The following is a 17,962-nucleotide window of genomic DNA, read 5'->3' as shown; positions in this document are numbered from 1 at the left end:
GGAAGTTATGTTAAAAGTTGACCCTTTTAATTGGGGCATGTGTTTGTGAATGTAAAAATATTTCATTAACCCCCTGTTTATGTTTAGCTGGCATGTGCATGGGAAACAAGCTCTAAAAAAGTCAAACTCGTAATAGACAATTAAGCACTCTTAGGGACTATAAAACCTGTGCGACCCCTGAGAATGTGGAAACAAGGCTATTAAGTTCTGGCAAATTCACTGAAATGCTCTCATCAGCTTATTTTAGTAGAAAGTCCATATTTAGACTTCCTCTTATAAACCAAAACACTTCCATACAAATTGTTGCTGCGTACCAGGCAGAAATGGAAGAAGAGACGTTACACAATAGCTAATTTAGTGTATGGAGACGAAATTAAACCCTGTTGGCAATGGTTTTACGGTAGCTCTTTAAAATTAAATGGCAGCAGTTAAGTTGTAAATAATTATCTGTCAGTCAACAAGCACATCTGGCTCTTTCCCACAATGTGAGAGTGATGAGTTACAGGATGAGTTATAATTCCCAGCTGCCATCTTTTGCTGCGCACAAACACAGCCACTGGTGCCAGGCTGCAAGCCTCGAGGCGTATCTCACACAGAGATGAAACCAGGCAGAAGCTTCCAGCCGTGAGCGAGCGATGGATGCCAAGCAGAGTTCGTTTGTAGCCAAACCGAGCAAGTGCCAAGAAAACAAACAGCGTAACGGTATGTGGCTAAGTGTTAGCGGAGAACTGGGTTTGCATCTGCATGGGTAAGTGCACAGAAGGGTGAGAAAAGTCAGCGCACTGAAAACGTTCGAGGTAATTTAGACAAAATATCTGTGAAAATGACTGGTTTTACTGCACCTACTTAACATGCCAACCAACAATGCTGTGATAATGAACTTGACTACGGAGTAATGTCACTCTGAGTTGAATTCAAGGGGTTGCAATTCTGGATGGCCTTTAAAAGCAACTTAAGATGATCTGAAGATTAGACATAGTTGAGTCTCACAAAAGCATTCCCACCACTTGAAGTGTTGTCACTTTTGTCAAAGGATTACCATGAACATCATCTGTTTTATTGAGATTTTGTGTAGTAGACCAACAAAAACAACTCAATAATTGTGAAGTGGAAGGAAAATGACACTTGGTTGTTTTAGTATCATCTATTACTGCAGTGACAGCTACAAGACTTTCTGGGTCTATCTCTATCAGCTTTGCATTCCTAAAGAATTACATTTCCTCATTATCATTGGAAAATAGATGAAAGGGAACGCAAAATTCACACATTTCATGTTTTTGTGCTCGCTCTCATTTGGGTCTCAATTGCTTCAACATCATCCCAATGAGTTTAGCAATGAGTTCATGTTTTTTTGGTGTCAGGAAAAAGAGACATTTTAAAAACTTCCCAATTGTCCCAGTGCTCCAGCACATTTGGTCAACTGGTTTGTACAATTCAATTCAATTTAGTTTGTTTATGTAGCACCAATTCACCGCAAATGTTGTCTCAAAGCACTTTACAAAAAAAATAAAAAATTAAAAAATCATTGGCGATGACAGTGGCTGCTGGAAAAGACAAGCGTTTTGTTGACTTACAATTTTAAAACCACTTGCTGTATTCTTGTTGGTTGTGCAGCAGGCTCCACTTCTGCTTTTCAAAGGTGTACCATTGTATAATTGAGCATCTGTTTGCAACTATTTTTATGTATTATTGTAAATGTTGAGTTGGAGGTCGTGGCCAGCAGAAGCTTATTTGGATTTAAAGTGACAAGAGGGCCTAAAACAACTCATTGTGAAAGGAACTCAAAATAAGTAAAACCGAGCAGATAATCTAATGATTTTGTGCAAAAAACTCTATGAACATAACCTAACCTGTTCATAATAGGTCACCTTTAAGAGTCCACCAACAAAATAGCTGATTACAGCAGCTAAGACAACAGTTAAAAGTTATAAAATGAGCATAATATGAACAAGCCAATGAAAAAGCCTGTAGTGGTGCTAAGTGTAAATAATAAAATACCAATAAAATACAATCAAGCTTGAGGTTGCCACATGACAAAATGTGAAAAAGATCAGTAGAGGCTCTCGTAGAAGTACAAGTACTTCTATAAGACACAGTAGATCATATTTTTGTGTTTATTTCATCCAAATACACGACCGGTGCCAGAGTTTGGTCTATGTTTCAGTAAGTCTGGCTTGTTTCTGGTGAGAGTTGGACTCTATCAAGGTGGTCACCAATTCTATTCATAACCTTTATAGACAAAATTCCTAGATGTTGAGGGGATTCATTTTGGTGGCCTCAGGATCAGGTCAGGCCCTGATCTCCAGCATTGTGTAAGTGAAGCAGCTGGGATGAAAGTCAGAACCTCCAAAACCAACACCATGGTCTAGAGCCAGAAAAGAGTACAATGTTTTCTCTTGGTTGGAAGGTGAGGCTCTCGATGTACTAGTTGATATACGTTCCTTCCTTTATCTGCAGTCATAAGCTCTGGGTAGTGACCGAAAGAACAAGTTCCCTCCCTTTGTATTGGATTTAACTGGATGGATGGGAGGATTAATGAACCCTTTGGACAAACCTTGATAACCATCGTCATCAATGTCTCCAATCGCTGCAATGGATTCTCCGAAGTGTGCATTGAAAGCACTGTCGCCAGTCAAAACTCCATTCTCCTCCATCACCCCCTGAAAGATGTAGCAACCAAAGTAGATCACGCTCTTATCCAAACCCCATAATAAAATTAAACTACCCCACTGCAAGAACAAAAGCAAATCCAAACATTTGGATTAAAGGCAAAAACGAGGCATGTTCCAATGAGATCAGCTTGCTAGTGACGGTATCGTGTTCATTTCTGCTGAGCCATGTCCCACTCACATTGCCCCTGCTGAGGTACACAGACACTTGGCCCTCGTCCCGGAGCTGGCTGTGCATGGGTGCCCCCACCAGCAGGTCCGACAGGCCGTCCTGGTTCAGATCAACTGCACACAATGAGGAGCCAAAGTAAGAGCCCATCTGGAACCAAGTTGAGCCACAGAGCAATGGGTCAGATCACAGGCAGTTCCTCAGTGCATATAAATGAAACACATCATACTCTCTATAACTTTTGCTTTTATATCTCTATAAATCACACACCAATCATCTGAAAACAAAAGCTTTTATGGCAATCATGGTTTTTGCTGTAACTCTGTATAAAAACCTCCCAAGATTTGGCTCGTGGCCAGCGAGTTTCTGCCTAAACACTAACACAGACATAAACAATGTGGCTCTAACAACAAAGCAATTATAGTAGTGGGTCTGCATTGTATCTCACGAGCCAGTTACAAGATCCTAAAGCAGATAAACAAATGTGTTTACATAGTTTCTGCTGTGAGAAAACAGGGTAACACAACAAGTGTACAACTTAAAAAATATGCACAAATGAATACACAAAGATGTTCTGAAACCTTTAAAACAGATCTAGGTACATACCATTTTCCCTGAGGCTTGAAAACTCTTCACCAAGGACCCAGCTTCAAGTTTGAAAATGTAAACCTGTCCAGGAGTGAAACAGAATTAGCTTAGCAGCAAAACGAGACCAGAGTACAAAACTGGTAAAGTAAAGTCTGTACCTTTCCAACGCCGTTGTGCTGTGGTGCCCCGGCAGCTACATCTATCGCATTAGGAGAGGAGAAGTGCCCAGCAGTCACAGCATAGCCTGGAGACACAGACAAGGAATTAATCATCGTATTGTAGCTGTGAGGAGTTCATGCTAAACACCAGCAACTCACAGTGAAACTACACACTTTAAGAAGCCATCCACAGGGCTCTGCAATTTTTCTGGAGGAACATTTGACCACTTTTCCTATTAAATTTGGAACAGCACCTCACACAGACTCGACATTAGGCCTTCAATATTATAAAAATGCATTCAAAATAACCCTGATTTATTCATTCCTACACTAGTTTCGATTTGTGTTTGAATAAAGTCCACCTGGAACACCCAATCATGACCAGATTTTAACCATTTGCTAGATGGAAGTTATTGGTTAGGATCTTCAAGAACCACCAAGGGTTAATGCCACAAGCTACAAGATGCTGCAATACATGAGGAAACCCCAAATACCTTCTGGAGTTAAGTTAAATTGTCAGAAGAGAGATGATAACAACATGTAGACTCAGTTTTGTGTAATTCCAAACTCAAATGAAAACTGGTTTTAGAGATTGGTAAACAGACGAGCATTAAGCGTCTATTGAAAATATATGGATTGTGCTTACGAACAAGGTCCAGTGTCAGGAAACAAATTCATTTAAATGAGCTCATCTGACAGGACAGTGGGCAAATGTCTGGCTAAAATAAAACCAGAACCACATAGAAAAGTGTGTGGCTTTAATAATAAAACCTTGCTCAGGGACAATTATCCAAGTATTAGTGAGGTCTAGATATATCTGAGCATGTTTTTATAATTTTCATTCTATGTGAATAACCAAAAACAAAACACGATAAACTCTAATCTGTGCACCAAATTCTAACTTTTAAACATTATTCATCTGTTAGTGAAGTGGTTTGCTGAGTAGTCATTACACCTGAAAAAACAAGCAAAAAAACAATGCAAACGCATTACTGGAAGCTAAAAATGCCATTAAATCTTTTGCGCATGTGGTTCTCACCAAGGTAGCTGTATCTGTGTGAGTCAATGCTGTCTTTGTTCGGGCTGTAGAAGGTGTCAGAAGTCATGTTGTACACCTTAACCGTCCCGGTCCAGTAGTACGAGCCCGGCGCCCCCATCACCACCAGCTCCTGAGCATAAAACATAAAACATGTAACTGTGGAGACCTGCAATAAAGACAGAGAAAGGAAAGGAAAAACACTGCCGGGTGGATGTCTGGTTAACCAGTGACCACAGACTGGTTTGTGCTATCTGCTTATAAACACGTCACGTGCCAAGAGAAGCCGTTAATTGATGGAATGAGAAACTCATGAAATGAGCTGGGCATCCTCCCTCTGATGAAAAACACTCCAGGAAAGATGCTGCATCCCTTGGTTATTAGGCCTGTCAGTTACACCGGGGAATGTGGATTTACCGCCGGGAACGCTTCCTTTGAACAAACAAACTAAACAACACAGTCAGGACCTTACTCAGCAGTATGCCGTCCCTGTGCTGCGGCGTCAAACATCTGGGCACCACCAGGCACACGGAGCAAAAGTTCAGACAAGGATAAAACCCAAACAGTTGGATGCCTTTTCTTTCAATTCTTCACATTCTTTCAAAGGTAGGGGGGTGTTCAAATGGTTTACCAGATCCTCTCTGACAGTCTTCAACCATGGAAAAAAAAAAGGTGGCCCGATAATGTCTCGAGTTTCCATCTTTGTTTTTCTACGTCTCTTGCCTGGGTCTCTGTGCAGCTTTCACAAGAGGGGATTTAAAACATCTCCCACAACAAATTTAAGATTCTTATTTTTAGCACAGAAAATAAGAACCCTAAGCCCAAACCTCAAACATACTAACTTTTAACTCATGTTTGCTCTTATATCTATTTTCTTAATTTTTCTCCCATTGCACGTACAGTCTTAATATTTTTCATTTCTCTATTAATCCTTCAGCTAACTGTAGTACTTTGCTTACTTTACATTTTAAATAAAATGTAAAAAAAAAAAAAGAAAAAGAAGTCCTATGTTACTTGTATTTCTCAGTATTTCATCATTATTAAATAGAATTAAAAATTAGTGTGGACAAATAGGCGTGGAAATCTTTTTCTCATCTAATTTCCATGCCAATTCCCTAATTATTCATTTGAAATATCAAGACATAAAAACGTAAAGAAAAATAAAGTTTCTTACTATTTGTCTTCTCAAACCTCCCACTAAGTCATTTCTGCTCAGAGGACACTTTCAGGTTACTTAAAGTCCACAGCACATTACTGTGGGTCTAAACTGAATGCCAAGGTAACCTGGGAGATAGAAAATAGTTTACAGCGCATGGCACACATGCTAGCATCAGGAAAGTATTTTAATGTGATTGTACGGAAAACAAACAACTTTAAACTAGTTGCATATACAAGCTGTAAACCTAATTTTGCCAGTAGATGTATTTTCTAAAAAAAAACTTTTCAAAACTTAATTTCTCTGTTTACTGTTGTATTTCACTGGCCAAACAGAAAAGATGCTTTTGACACCAGATGTATACAAAAGGCTTCTCTGCATCCTGTGATGATGTCATGTAAGCTTCAGAGGATGGTCCTGCTTTTTTAAGCATTTATCTCGTGGAAGCACACCAGCCACAGCCTTTCCTACCGTCGCTGCACGTGGAAACATAAGCTAACACTTATCAGCAGTTAATCAGCTCAGCGTCTGTGGCTTTGATATAAACCCTCGTGCAAATCCAACTGGAGAATTCGTATTTTCCACATCATTTGACTTCTTAAACAAATGTGAAAAAAGATCCCGTTCTGTTCACCGTGGAGGACGTCTCTGCTAACTATCCTTGGAATACCAGAGTTAAAGTCAACAAAGAGCACAGGAAGAATAAAGATGCCTTGAAGTTTTTGCTATGAAAAGACTCCTTTGAGAAGAAAAAAAACGCACAGTAAGGACGATCACGAGGGGCAATCTGGTGCGTAAATTAAAAATTCAAAATACTAAAAGAGATCAGCTGTCCAAATACCAATTCTATGTTACATTTCTGAGGGCTATGAAGAGTATTTAATTACCAAACAGAGTTTATTTTGTGAATTATGTATGGAACAGTTCAGAGTAATAAAGTATAACAATGTTTTAAAAAGTTATGGCTTCGAAACCACAAAAATTTTCTGTCCTACTCTTCCTGGAATTTGAAGTAGTTTTAGTGAGACGTTAGAGAAATGACAACTTGATTGGACTTTTCTCTGGCTCTGGACAGCATCATGGAACTGCACATGTTGCTGCGCAGCCTGAAGATTGTTCTTGCTCTTTTTTCAAGCTTAAAAGAAATACAAATTGAGCTTTATGTTAATATTTTAGTTCATGTGGAAATAAAAGGATCGGCCCCCAAAAGTACAGGTGGTTACGAACTGCAGACTGAACGATCACAGCAGATAGCCTGACTAACTAACCAATTTAAATGATCAAAAAGGTCTAACATTATCAACAATAAACACTTGAAAATAATTGCAAACTTTTGCAGGTGTTTATTGTATCTTTAACCAAAAGCTAAAGGCAGATCTGACATCAATCTGGACTTTTATTTTGCTAATCAGACCAGCTGTTGTCTTTTTCACTGCTCTGCTTGTGTTTTGTTTTGTTTTTTTTTTTTCTGGTGGTGTTTGAGGCACTGTTTTAGTCGCCAGGCAATAACTAGTTAACCTGCAATGAACTCTCATGTCAAAACTGCAAACCTAACACCTGGTCTTTAATCGGTAACTAAAAATGACACCTTGTGAAAACCACGTGTGCACATTGAGACCAAAATCAAATCCAGACTAAATGAGCTGGACATGGCAAATATAAGTCAGATGAATTTGTATCATTTTTGTGTGTGAAAAGATGATGATGAAGAAGCATTTAATGCTGCTGTTGTTGCTCTCGACCGGTAGAGGATATTTTGTTTGACTCAGACTTCACTTTGAGAGAAGCAAAAGAACTTGATGATGAAAATCAAGATGTTAGCCATAAAACAGGACCTGAAGAAGGAGTCTTGCTCATTTTTAAGTGAAAATACCTCAAACAGATTATAAAGCATAAATCTGACGCCTTATCTGTTAAACTTTACTGAGACTGAGCGTGTGATGATAAATTATCTGTAAAGTCACCAAACATTGCTTATCACATACTGTGAAACAACTGAGGTTTTAGTTTGTCGATTAGGAGGTACACTTACACTCATGTGTGGATCTGACTCCTTAGGAAACATTTTACTAATTGGAATATTAAACTGAAGAGACTAGATGTATACATTTAACAAATAAAACCACAGTCTGACTAAGAAAAGTTTGACTTTTGGTTCATTTGAACTATTTCTTAGTGTGATTTAAGATGAAGGTCACATTTCATATGACAATCCGACACTTTGATGTTCTGTTTCTATCTGGAAAGTCCATCTTAAACTTCAGATTTATCAAAGAGACAGCCGACTGATGACGCTTCAGAGGCAGTATGACATCTTTCTATTACACGAGCAGAAACAAGGGATTAAATATGAGGACGACGAAGAACTGCTACTGACCTCTGTGAAAACTCCCGCTATCCCAGCTTGGCACGAGCCGTGCTCTTCCCCATACTTCTGCTTATAGTCTGCAAGAAAAAACAAACCACAAATTATTTTGCTGTTTGCTCGAGCCAGCGCTTACTGCTGTTTTTCTCCTGCATTCCATATGGAGCTAGTCAAAGTCCAATCCAAGAGGAATCCAGCGGCACAGAACAGACTGAAGGAAGGGCTGCAGCTTCGCTTTTAACAAAACGACCTCTTACTTGGGAGGGGAGAGAAGGGGGCTTTGCTCTTAGGTTACAAAAATATTGAGCTTGGACTTAAGGAAAATGCGCCGTAAATACAGTTGCATGCTCTGCGTGTCAAACTGCTGGCAGTGAAAAGAAGGAAAGGAAGTATAATTCTGACCTGAGAGCACAATTATGGTGCGAAGCGGAATTTGATCTAAATCTCAATACATCACCTACGAAATTATACAAGCAACATTTTGGCACAACTTAATTCAAGTTATTCTAGGGTGGAGATTCTTTTTTTTTTTTTTTTACAACGTGTAAAAAAAGAACAATCAGGGAGAAGATAAATTTGATTTATTATAATCAAAATCTTTTTCAAATTCACAGAGCTTCTGGGAGACCAAACCGAAGTCGTTGCTTGTGTTGCACCTTTGCCGAGAAGCTTTTCAGAGAGCAAAAGTGTTTCTGGACTGTGGGGAGACAGATTGATGCTCACTCCCCACCAGCTGCTCCAGCCAGAACACCAATTACAGGCTGGAGGGAGAGATCGGCCTCCCCGGTGCTGAGGCTGGCCGTTGAGATAACGCACCGTGATGAATAACAGTGAGCCGAGGCGGGACCTGAGGTATCCCAAGAAAAGTTAGTGAGGTCACGAGATCTCAGAGGCACGTGGGCGGCAGCCATGAACAGACAGAGTTAGCATGTTTAATTGTCCAGGCAATTTGTTTCAGTTTTCAAAGAGAATCATGTCAAACTCGAGGCCCTCGGGCCACATCTGGTCCGCCTTCGTCATTTATGTGGCCATTTGGAAACTAGAGGGCCACAAAAATAAAACCGTCAAGATAACGGTTGCATGATTATTACTATTATTATTTTTTAATGGCTCAAATCAAATGTGTTATTTGCATCGTGCCAAATTGCAACAAAGTTAAAAGAGCTTCAGTTTTATTTATTATTTTTATCAGGACTTTTTAGCACATCTTGATTTGGCCTGAAATGAAAATTATCTTGACACATCTCTATTAGGCAGTCCAAGCTGTCAGTGTCTTGTAAAAACATTCATACTCCATTTTGTCACAATCAAACCACAAACAGCGATGTATTTTATTGAGATTTAACATGGAAAACCAACACAAAGTAGAGCATACTGAGAAAAATTATACACGGTTTTCTGATTTTTTTTTTTCCACAAATAAAATATAAAAAGTGTGACGAGACATATTTATGCAACCCATTTTTGTCTTATACTCCTTAATAACAACCAGAATAGAGTTTAGATTTATGATCTGAGTCTGACCCTGACTTAATTTCGGGTCGGGTTAGAAGTATTTACTTGATGGTTAGGCTTCCGAGGCACTTAATAAACCTGAAAGACATGCAGCACAGAGAAAACCAAAGGAGAACGCACAAAATAAAGTTGTGTTGATCTATTTATTGTAGTGTAAATAGATTAGTAGAGAGTTTAACTTGCTACTGTAATAGAGAAAGTAAGTAGGATGCAGAAGTTCATCAGAATGTAACAAGTGCAGAGATATAATCCTCTCAATCACACATCCCAGATTATGTGGACTTGACTCACTGCAGTTACAACAAACGACAAGAAAGAGCTGGAAGACGTTAAACAAAAGCTAAAAGATGCTTATTGAAACAGTGCTCTAATAACAAAAGTAGAAAAAAATCGTACTTAAAATAATATGTCAGGTTTACTTTAAACCTAATTAGTCAAGTCAATCTAACCCCTAATATAGAAGTAATCCAATTTAATCTGCAGATGCTCTGTGATAGTTTACTTGACCCTATTACCAAACATAGTGGTGCTGACGCACACCACACTTTTCAGATTTTATCTTCATCCATTTTCACTTGTAAATATTGTGAAGCTCTGCTTTGTGTACCTTCATAACAAGGGATGAGCGGCATTGTTCTTCCCTGCAGCGTCGGGGGGATGATGGAGCAATATCCGTGTGGGAGGATGTGCTCCGAGTCGTAGTAGACGTTTTTCCAGCGGTGAGCGCAAGCCTGCGAGTGGAAACAGAGATAACCTCATTCGGCAGCAACACGAGCACTTCAGGCCTCCTTCCACCGCGCTAATCGCCTCAGCAGCTTCCTCCTCGCTGAGCTGGAGTCAACGCGTCTCTGCGGCCGTCCGATGATCGTCAATGAGAGGGAGGGGAAATTAAAGGCCGTCCATAAGCCCCCGACCATGCTGTAACAGCCATGGTCTGTGGTGTGAATATCTCTGCTGCAGACCGAGATCTGCGTTTGCCAAGATGTATTTTCTCATCAACATTTGTGCTTTTATTGCAAAACAGCAAACCGGAGAAACCATGAGGTCAAACAGGCAGGAGCAAGAACCAGATCAAAAGGACAAGAGAACGACCTCCGAATAGGGAGCTTGTTTTGTTGGGTGACATTGAGCAATACTGCAATAATATTTTGCTGTTCTTTTTCCAAAATGAGACATTCCACAGTTCCATAACCAAACGGGATAATCGTGTCTGGATTTTGGAAATTGACTGCACGCATGCACAAATGTGGTAATGACTTAGTCCCCCTGGGGATCGATGGTGGGCTCCCGGGGACAGTCCTGGAAACCTCTGTGCAGACAAAGTACGTTTAATTCCCCCCTCCCAATAAAGAGAAACCAACATCCCTCCCTCGCTTCCCCACAGAAACACACAAACACGCACACACATGCAAACACACACACACACACACACACACACACACACACAGTCATTCAGACTGCAACACCAGAGCCCTGCAGCCTGCAGACATAAACACAGCATCAGATGACTCTCTGGAAACAAGATGCAATGTTGAGAAACATTGCTTTAAACTTTTAAAGTACGACTTCACCGGTGGGGGGAAAAAGTAGCATTTCTGTCCTCTTTTTAGTAAAAGCAGAGATAACGCAGCTCACTTTTGGGACAAATAATATGAGGGTTGCGATGTTCCTGTTTTAAAAAGCTCCATCGTCACAAACAAAGCTTTCACTGAAAGCTCGCCCGGATGAAATCACCGCTGTACACATCTGCCAAGCAGCCGTTTTTTGTTTTTTTTTCTCTCTCTGCTGAGTCTGCTTGGGTAAGATTAAAAAAAAAAAAAAAAAAAAAAAAAAAAAAAGAGAAAACGTCCGAGCTTTTGGAGAGGCACGGCAACACGTGGCTTTTACAGAGCCCCCTCCTCTGTTTCATCGCGATGCTGTCAGAACTGCGAGAGAGCGAGCCTAAAAGGGATTTTTCAGTTACACAACTCGGCTCCCACGTCCAAGACCTGTCGAGTTTTTGACTGACAGGCTGGCGGAGCGAAGGTTCGAAACCAGAGCATTCCTCCGTAAACTGCACCAAACAATGGAGGCTCTGGAGATCAAAAGCAAGCTGAGCTCCGTCTCTGACAGGATTCGACTTTGATTTCTGTTCAAATCAGCCGGCAACAAGGTTTTCCAAAGTATTCACCTGTCAGGAATGCTTCCACACTGATCAGAACCCCCCGTTTCTACTGACTGCCTTTAGCAGGAGACAGGGGTTAATATTTAATGAAAGGCTGCCCCTTGCATGGGACCTCCGCTGTGGGGGCTGAGGCCTAAACAAACTCTGCCAGACGACCATAGATCTGTGTGCAAACGAGCAAGTCCAGGATCTACGCCACTCTGACCTCATCCAAACCATTTGATGAAAACACTCCAAACAAATTTTTTTTTGCAAAAATTACATAAAAGTCATTTCCAGGCATCATTCCACCTTCCCCGACACAAGGAAGCAAAGAGAAAACTTGTTTTAAATCCTTCGCTGTTATTATCTGTGCCAGGCGGAGCTTGAGAGGATGGAAAGAGAGGCGTTTTTACCCAAAGCGAGGGAGTAATACTGGGGCCAGCTGTGGTTTAACAGTGCGGTTCGGGGTAAAACATTTGTAACAATGATGTGGGCATAATCTGGTCTGTGCTTTACGAGTAGACATGGTTCCTATTAAATACGCTGCAGAAGAAGAAACTTCGGCCCACCAGTATTTTGCCGCTGGCTCTGTCCTGGCGGGCCAGGCTGACCCCCATCCACTCGTCATCCCTGTCTCCTTGGCACGTCTTCCCGCACGACTCTCTGGGCTTGTTTCCTGAAAGACAAAGAGAGCAGTTTTCAGACGCTGAGTCATCAGGACGGAGGGAGAAGCCGACTCTGATTGTGGAAGTGATTTTACACAACTCACAGTTTGAGACAATCATAATAAAAAAAACCTGAACTAATGCTGCTCTGCACAGATGTTTCCATCGAATCTTTCAGCCAAATCCATAAACAACGATGTCAAACTCACCGTAACACAGCAATACTTGACTTTCTGATCAACCTTGCAAAAAAAAAATATGGACACATTTTCTGTGAATCATCACATTACAAACACAAACGTTATTGTTTTAATTGGTGACTTGTGTGACAGACCAGTGAAATATTATTTACAATATTGAAGTAGAAGGAAGCTTGCAAGATTGTTTTTACAAATAATCAAATTAAGATATCTTGTTCCACTAAATAAGCCCAGTGCAACCACCTGTGTGTAATAAAATATCAGTATAAAACCAGCTGTTCTGTGAAGGTGTCAGAGGTTTTAGAGAACATTAACACACAAATAGGAGAGCTCAGATAAAAAAAAATAAAAAAACATCACAGGCTTTAAGCATCACAGAGCTCTGTTCAATCTATCAGGACATAATCATCCACCTGAACTGACAGGTCAAGTATTAATCACAGAAGCCCAGAATAGATCTGCAAATATCCAACACTCAGGTGGGAAAACCTGCTGATAAGAAAACTATTTCTCATACGCTCCACTAATTTGGCATTTATGGAGGAGTGGCAAGAAGAAAGTCACTGAAAGAGACCGATGCAAAGTCCAGTTTGCTGAATGTCGTTCATATGTTGAGACCATTTCCAAGTAACATAATGGTGATGGTACAATAATGCAGGTACGCCCTCTCAGAGTTCAATTAACTTTAATTTCTAAAGAATATTTTACACCGAAACTGGAAAACATTTTAAATATACAAAATAAATAAACAGCACAAAAAACCCCCGACAAAAAACAACAAATAAAATGGACACTGAAGTCTCTCTAAACAAAACTGCCCATGAGGAAAAGAGTTGGCTGAGACCAACGCAGCAGAGAGAAGACTTTTGCCATCCAGTCTTTGGTAGAGAGAGAGAGAAGAGAAAATGCAATCAGTCATGCAGATGGAAATAATTATTTTAATTATTCTAGAACATGAAGGACAACAGAGCACTAATGTTAGAACATCAAATGAAACCAAACTTTATCATTTTGGTTTATATACCAAACACTGTACGTGGATAACAACGCGTACAACATCAGTGAAACATGGTGGTAGCAGCATCATTCTGTGGGGATGCTTTTCTTCAGGACTGAGAGGAAAGCTGTTCAGATGTGCGTAAAAGATGAACAGAGTATTTCAATATGTGAAAAGCTGATAGAAACTCATCATAAACTCATAAAACTATTATATTATGATATTTGATTTCATGATCAAATATCATGAAATCTGTTGTTGCAATGTGACCAAACGTGAAAAAGTTGAAGAAATATAAACACATTTGCAAAGCAAAACCATAGTTGAATAACATGCGTTGTATTCCAATGTCTTGAAAAACCCTATGTATTCAGGATTTGTTTTAGCATTAAAAGTAATAACTATTCCCATAATTAAGATATTGTCTAGTCTGGTGAAAGTGCTGTGGGCGCTTCACATGTTTAGATTTTTATCCATTATGCAATTCCCATCAGATAAGTCATTCGTTTTAAAGCGTGAGAATGGCTACAAAACTCATGAAGAACTGCATTCAGAAGATAAGCAGAACGGACGTGATCCCCAGATCACGACTGAGTCAGTCCTGAACTGATGAGACACTGAACTGAAAACCTACTTCAGAAATACTGACAAGTGTTGTATCTCCAATAAGAAACATATATTTAATAATTAGTTAGAAGTGTTACAATATGCAGAATGCTGAAACCAAAGGTGTGAAAACACGTGCTTCGATTTCATTTCCAATCGTCCTCTTCGTCCTTGTTTCGAACAGAAGCGGACCTCAAGGATGTGTTCATGACCAAACCACCATGCAACACGATTAAAAAAAATATCGCACCATAGTAGGTCTGGTAATGGACAACATGGATGAGGTTCAGTACTTGATTGCGCAATCAGAAATTAAATATCTCCAAAAGCAAGGAAATGATAAGTGGTCTTTCATCTCGAGTTGATCTGATAGAGCGCAAACATGTTTCACTTGGAGAGCAAAACCAAACAGCAGACTTCTTCCTTTCTTCCTCAGGAAGTTAAAGTAATTTCACCCCCCCGCTCACCATCTGTATCTGTAATCGGGAACCTTTTGACCTGCTGCTGCTGCACAAAGTGGTTTTCTAGTTGAACTGCAGTGGGTGGTGAGGAGGAGAGATAAATGACACACCACAACTCTCCAGCAAAGAGATCTGAAGTGACAAACCACAAAGGAAGGAAATATGTACTCTGAGGAATCACTCTCATCTTGGGCTTCAGCCGTTCTCACTTCTTCCTTCCAAAGGAAGAACATCAGAGGCCGTCAAACAGACTGAAAAGTACCAGAACGTATTTGTTATCTTACTGCTTTCTATTTCTTTGTTTGATTTTCTTTATTTTTGTTTAGAAACCAAACTTTAACCCTTTTTGGCCTACATGTAGCGAGAGCTATGTGGCGTAAAACTAAATCTGGACATCACCATCTTTAAACCTTCCACCTTTCCATTAGATTCATGCAAAAAAAAGAAGGCGCTAAATACATGAAAATAATAGAAGAAAAATTGTTAGAGGCTACTGAAAACTTGTTGGTGGGCCAACAGCAGGAAAACGACCCAAAATGTATAGCCCCAGTTTCCGAGGATTGATTTAGAACAGCATATGCAAGTGTTAGAATGGTCTAGTCAAAGTCAAGACCTAAATCCAAAATGAATATCAATTAATTACAGCAAGTTTGGAAATGCAAAGCTGGTTAAGACCTCAAAACACCCGCAACTGTAATTACAATGAAAAGTGGTTCTATATTAACAAATATTGGAGCAATCTGATCTATCATCAAACTAACAGCGAACTGACGAACTGAGAAACACGGTATGCGTGCCTTTTTTATTCCTGATGTAATATTTTACTGCCGTTGTTGAGCAAATGTTTCAGAAACAATGAGAATAGCAGTTAAGTCATTTCTGCGTTATTTCCACAAAGGCCAGAGTTCTGACATATTACTAAGTGTTTCCCTGGGGCTGTTTTTGCTTGTCTGCTGTGTTTTGCTTTAGTTACACATTGGCAGAGAGCAGAGTAAATATTAAAGCCATGCGTGCGCCCTCTGCGCCTTGACCATAAGAACAGAGCATGACGGGGGCTTTATAAGGAGGAGGGAGCGCTAAATCCCGACTTTCTTGGCTCTTATGCTTGAAAAATATTAGTAGGAACATAAATCATATTAATCAAAATATTTATGAAGTTCTGCACACATGACTCCTTTGTTTTGAGAGCTAAAAAACAAAACTTGAGGGTTGTTAAGAGCAGAATAAAAGGCGGCATTATTCTGGTAAAACAAAGCAGATGCTTGAGAGGGGAGTACATGCAAAGAATAAAGAAGAGAGGGAGATATGTGGACTGCATGGCACCAGATGGAGTTTGTACTTGGATTACATTTAGGATCGTGCGTTGCAGAGACGCGGCAGTGAGAATGTGTGAAGTTGCGCTAAAACGCAGCAGCGGTTGCGTTGCGGTGTGACTGACCTCTCCCCAGGTCCATCTCCGTGCAGCGCCGCTCGGGGTTACTGTGAACCCGACACTTAAACACAGCTCCGGGAGAGCGCACCGAGCTGCTGTATGTAGAGTTTGCCTTGGGTGCTCCCACTATTAGCCTGCACACATAAAGAGAGGGGAGAGCATCGCGAATCAAACTCAGTTCATCCCCCAAAAAAACGATGGAAGAAACGGGATTACCTTTTTGAGATTACGTCAAACCGTCTTTTTATGTTTACAAGGTTTTAAAAGACATGTCTTGATATTAAAAAAAGAAACAAATGCATAATTAAGGATATAATAAATATATTTTCCAGGAACTCACCAGCGTGTGTTGTCATGAAAGTGCTCCAACACTGAGTAGCCAAAAAAACTAGAACTTGGTCCTTGAAACACCAAAGGATGTTCTAAGTCAATATTGTAAGAACAAGCCAGCGAAATAGAGAGAAAGACATAAAAACTTTGCTGCACGTCCGTTCTGTGTTTTAGCGGAGGAGCCATCCCTTTGCGCGTCGTGCGTAATAACGCGGTGAAAGTGTGCAAAAACTACGAAAACACTCAAAGTAGAAATAGATCCTTAGCTCTCCACTGGTGCCAAGCGTTACAAATTAACTTCAGTATGCTCTTGCTTCGCTTAGCGCCTCATTTATTTCTGCGGTGGCACAAGCAAAGGCCAGAGGAGGGAAGTTAACGGTCCGGTAAATAACGTGCGTCAGCTTCTCTCCATTCTGTGTCAATCTGGGGAAGTTGTTGCTCGCAGGCTCACTGTCGATCTGACAAATGCAGCCAGCAGTCAGGTCCGTAAGAGGTAGCCTGGAAATAAAGAGGCGTTTTGTATTTCTCAAAATAAAAGCGTCAGAGTTTCTGAACTGATTGCCCAACTGCTAATATGAATCAGGTGCTTTATTATGAAGGTTTCGACCGGAAATGTGTGTTGTTGTTTTTTTTAAATTATGGATGGAGTCATAAAAAGAAGTGAATGGTTTTGAGGCGCACAGCGTCACATTACACCCATGAGTTTTATTGGGGTTCAAGCTCAACAAAAGAGAAAGATGAGCGCTTACTGCGCCCCCTATAGGCCGAAAAACACAACAAACATTCTTCACTCTGCACACAGTGGCGTTTGCTCAAGGGCTTATCTGATAAAATCAAGTGTATTTAATTTGTAGCAGGCATATTATGAAAATGTCTTGTGTAAATATGAAGAACTTTCAGTTTCTACTGTTATTTATGTTTGAATCTATGAAATCCCCAACACATTTTTTTAAAGATTGTCACATTACAGCCACAAACTTTAAAGTATTTTTCACTTGACATGATGGACCAACACAAAGTAGCAGATCATTGTGAAGGAAAATTCTACATGCGTATAAAGCATTTTATGTGTACAGTACCTTTTACAGCCATATTCACTCAGATACCCCTAAATAAATCCAATCACCTACGATGACATCTAAAAGGAGTGTACTTTAATCCGAGTATAAATCTGGATGTTCAGTGAACGCCTCAGATGTTTATTAGAGAACATTAGTGAACAAAAAGCATCATGGAAGACAACGAACAGAGCAGGGACACAAGGAAACAGTTGCTCTGGAGTTTCAATGCTCACCTTTTGGCAAAACTACAACCATAAAAACTCAAAGGTATTATAACATGTTTCAGATCAAATGTATGTGTTAGAATGGTCTAGTTAAAGTACAGATCTAATATTTTCAAAGGACCACAAGCCTCTTACTGGCAAAGACGTGCAGACCCGAAGTAAAATGTAATTCTGTCAAACTGTC

General features: G+C 40.1%; 1 protein-coding gene across 1 annotated transcript in view; it reads right to left on the bottom strand.

The window, feature by feature from the left end:
* The window catches only part of itga9 (integrin, alpha 9), a 64,766-nt gene extending 47,795 nt beyond the window's left edge, over positions 1 to 16,971 (bottom strand). Inside the window, exons 1-10 of the mRNA XM_015009992.2 lie at positions 16,504 to 16,971; positions 16,170 to 16,297; positions 12,372 to 12,478; positions 10,264 to 10,387; positions 8,154 to 8,221; positions 4,624 to 4,753; positions 3,585 to 3,670; positions 3,445 to 3,507; positions 2,851 to 2,988; positions 2,555 to 2,660 (exon numbers count right to left, since the gene is read on the bottom strand). Coding sequence (XP_014865478.2) covers positions 2,555 to 2,660; positions 2,851 to 2,988; positions 3,445 to 3,507; positions 3,585 to 3,670; positions 4,624 to 4,753; positions 8,154 to 8,221; positions 10,264 to 10,387; positions 12,372 to 12,478; positions 16,170 to 16,297; positions 16,504 to 16,679 — 1,126 coding nt within the window. The 5' untranslated portion in view covers positions 16,680 to 16,971. The remainder of the gene's footprint in view (positions 1 to 2,554; positions 2,661 to 2,850; positions 2,989 to 3,444; positions 3,508 to 3,584; positions 3,671 to 4,623; positions 4,754 to 8,153; positions 8,222 to 10,263; positions 10,388 to 12,371; positions 12,479 to 16,169; positions 16,298 to 16,503) is intronic.
* Positions 16,972 to 17,962: the final 991 nt, after the last annotated feature.

Source organism: Poecilia mexicana, unplaced genomic scaffold (genome assembly GCF_051168715.1).
Source record: "Poecilia mexicana isolate PSO_F unplaced genomic scaffold, ASM5116871v1 scaffold_15, whole genome shotgun sequence".
Lineage (NCBI taxonomy): Eukaryota > Metazoa > Chordata > Actinopteri > Cyprinodontiformes > Poeciliidae > Poecilia > Poecilia mexicana.
The sequence above is the reverse complement of the archived record's forward strand: the minus strand, read 5'-3'. Positions and strand labels throughout refer to the sequence as shown.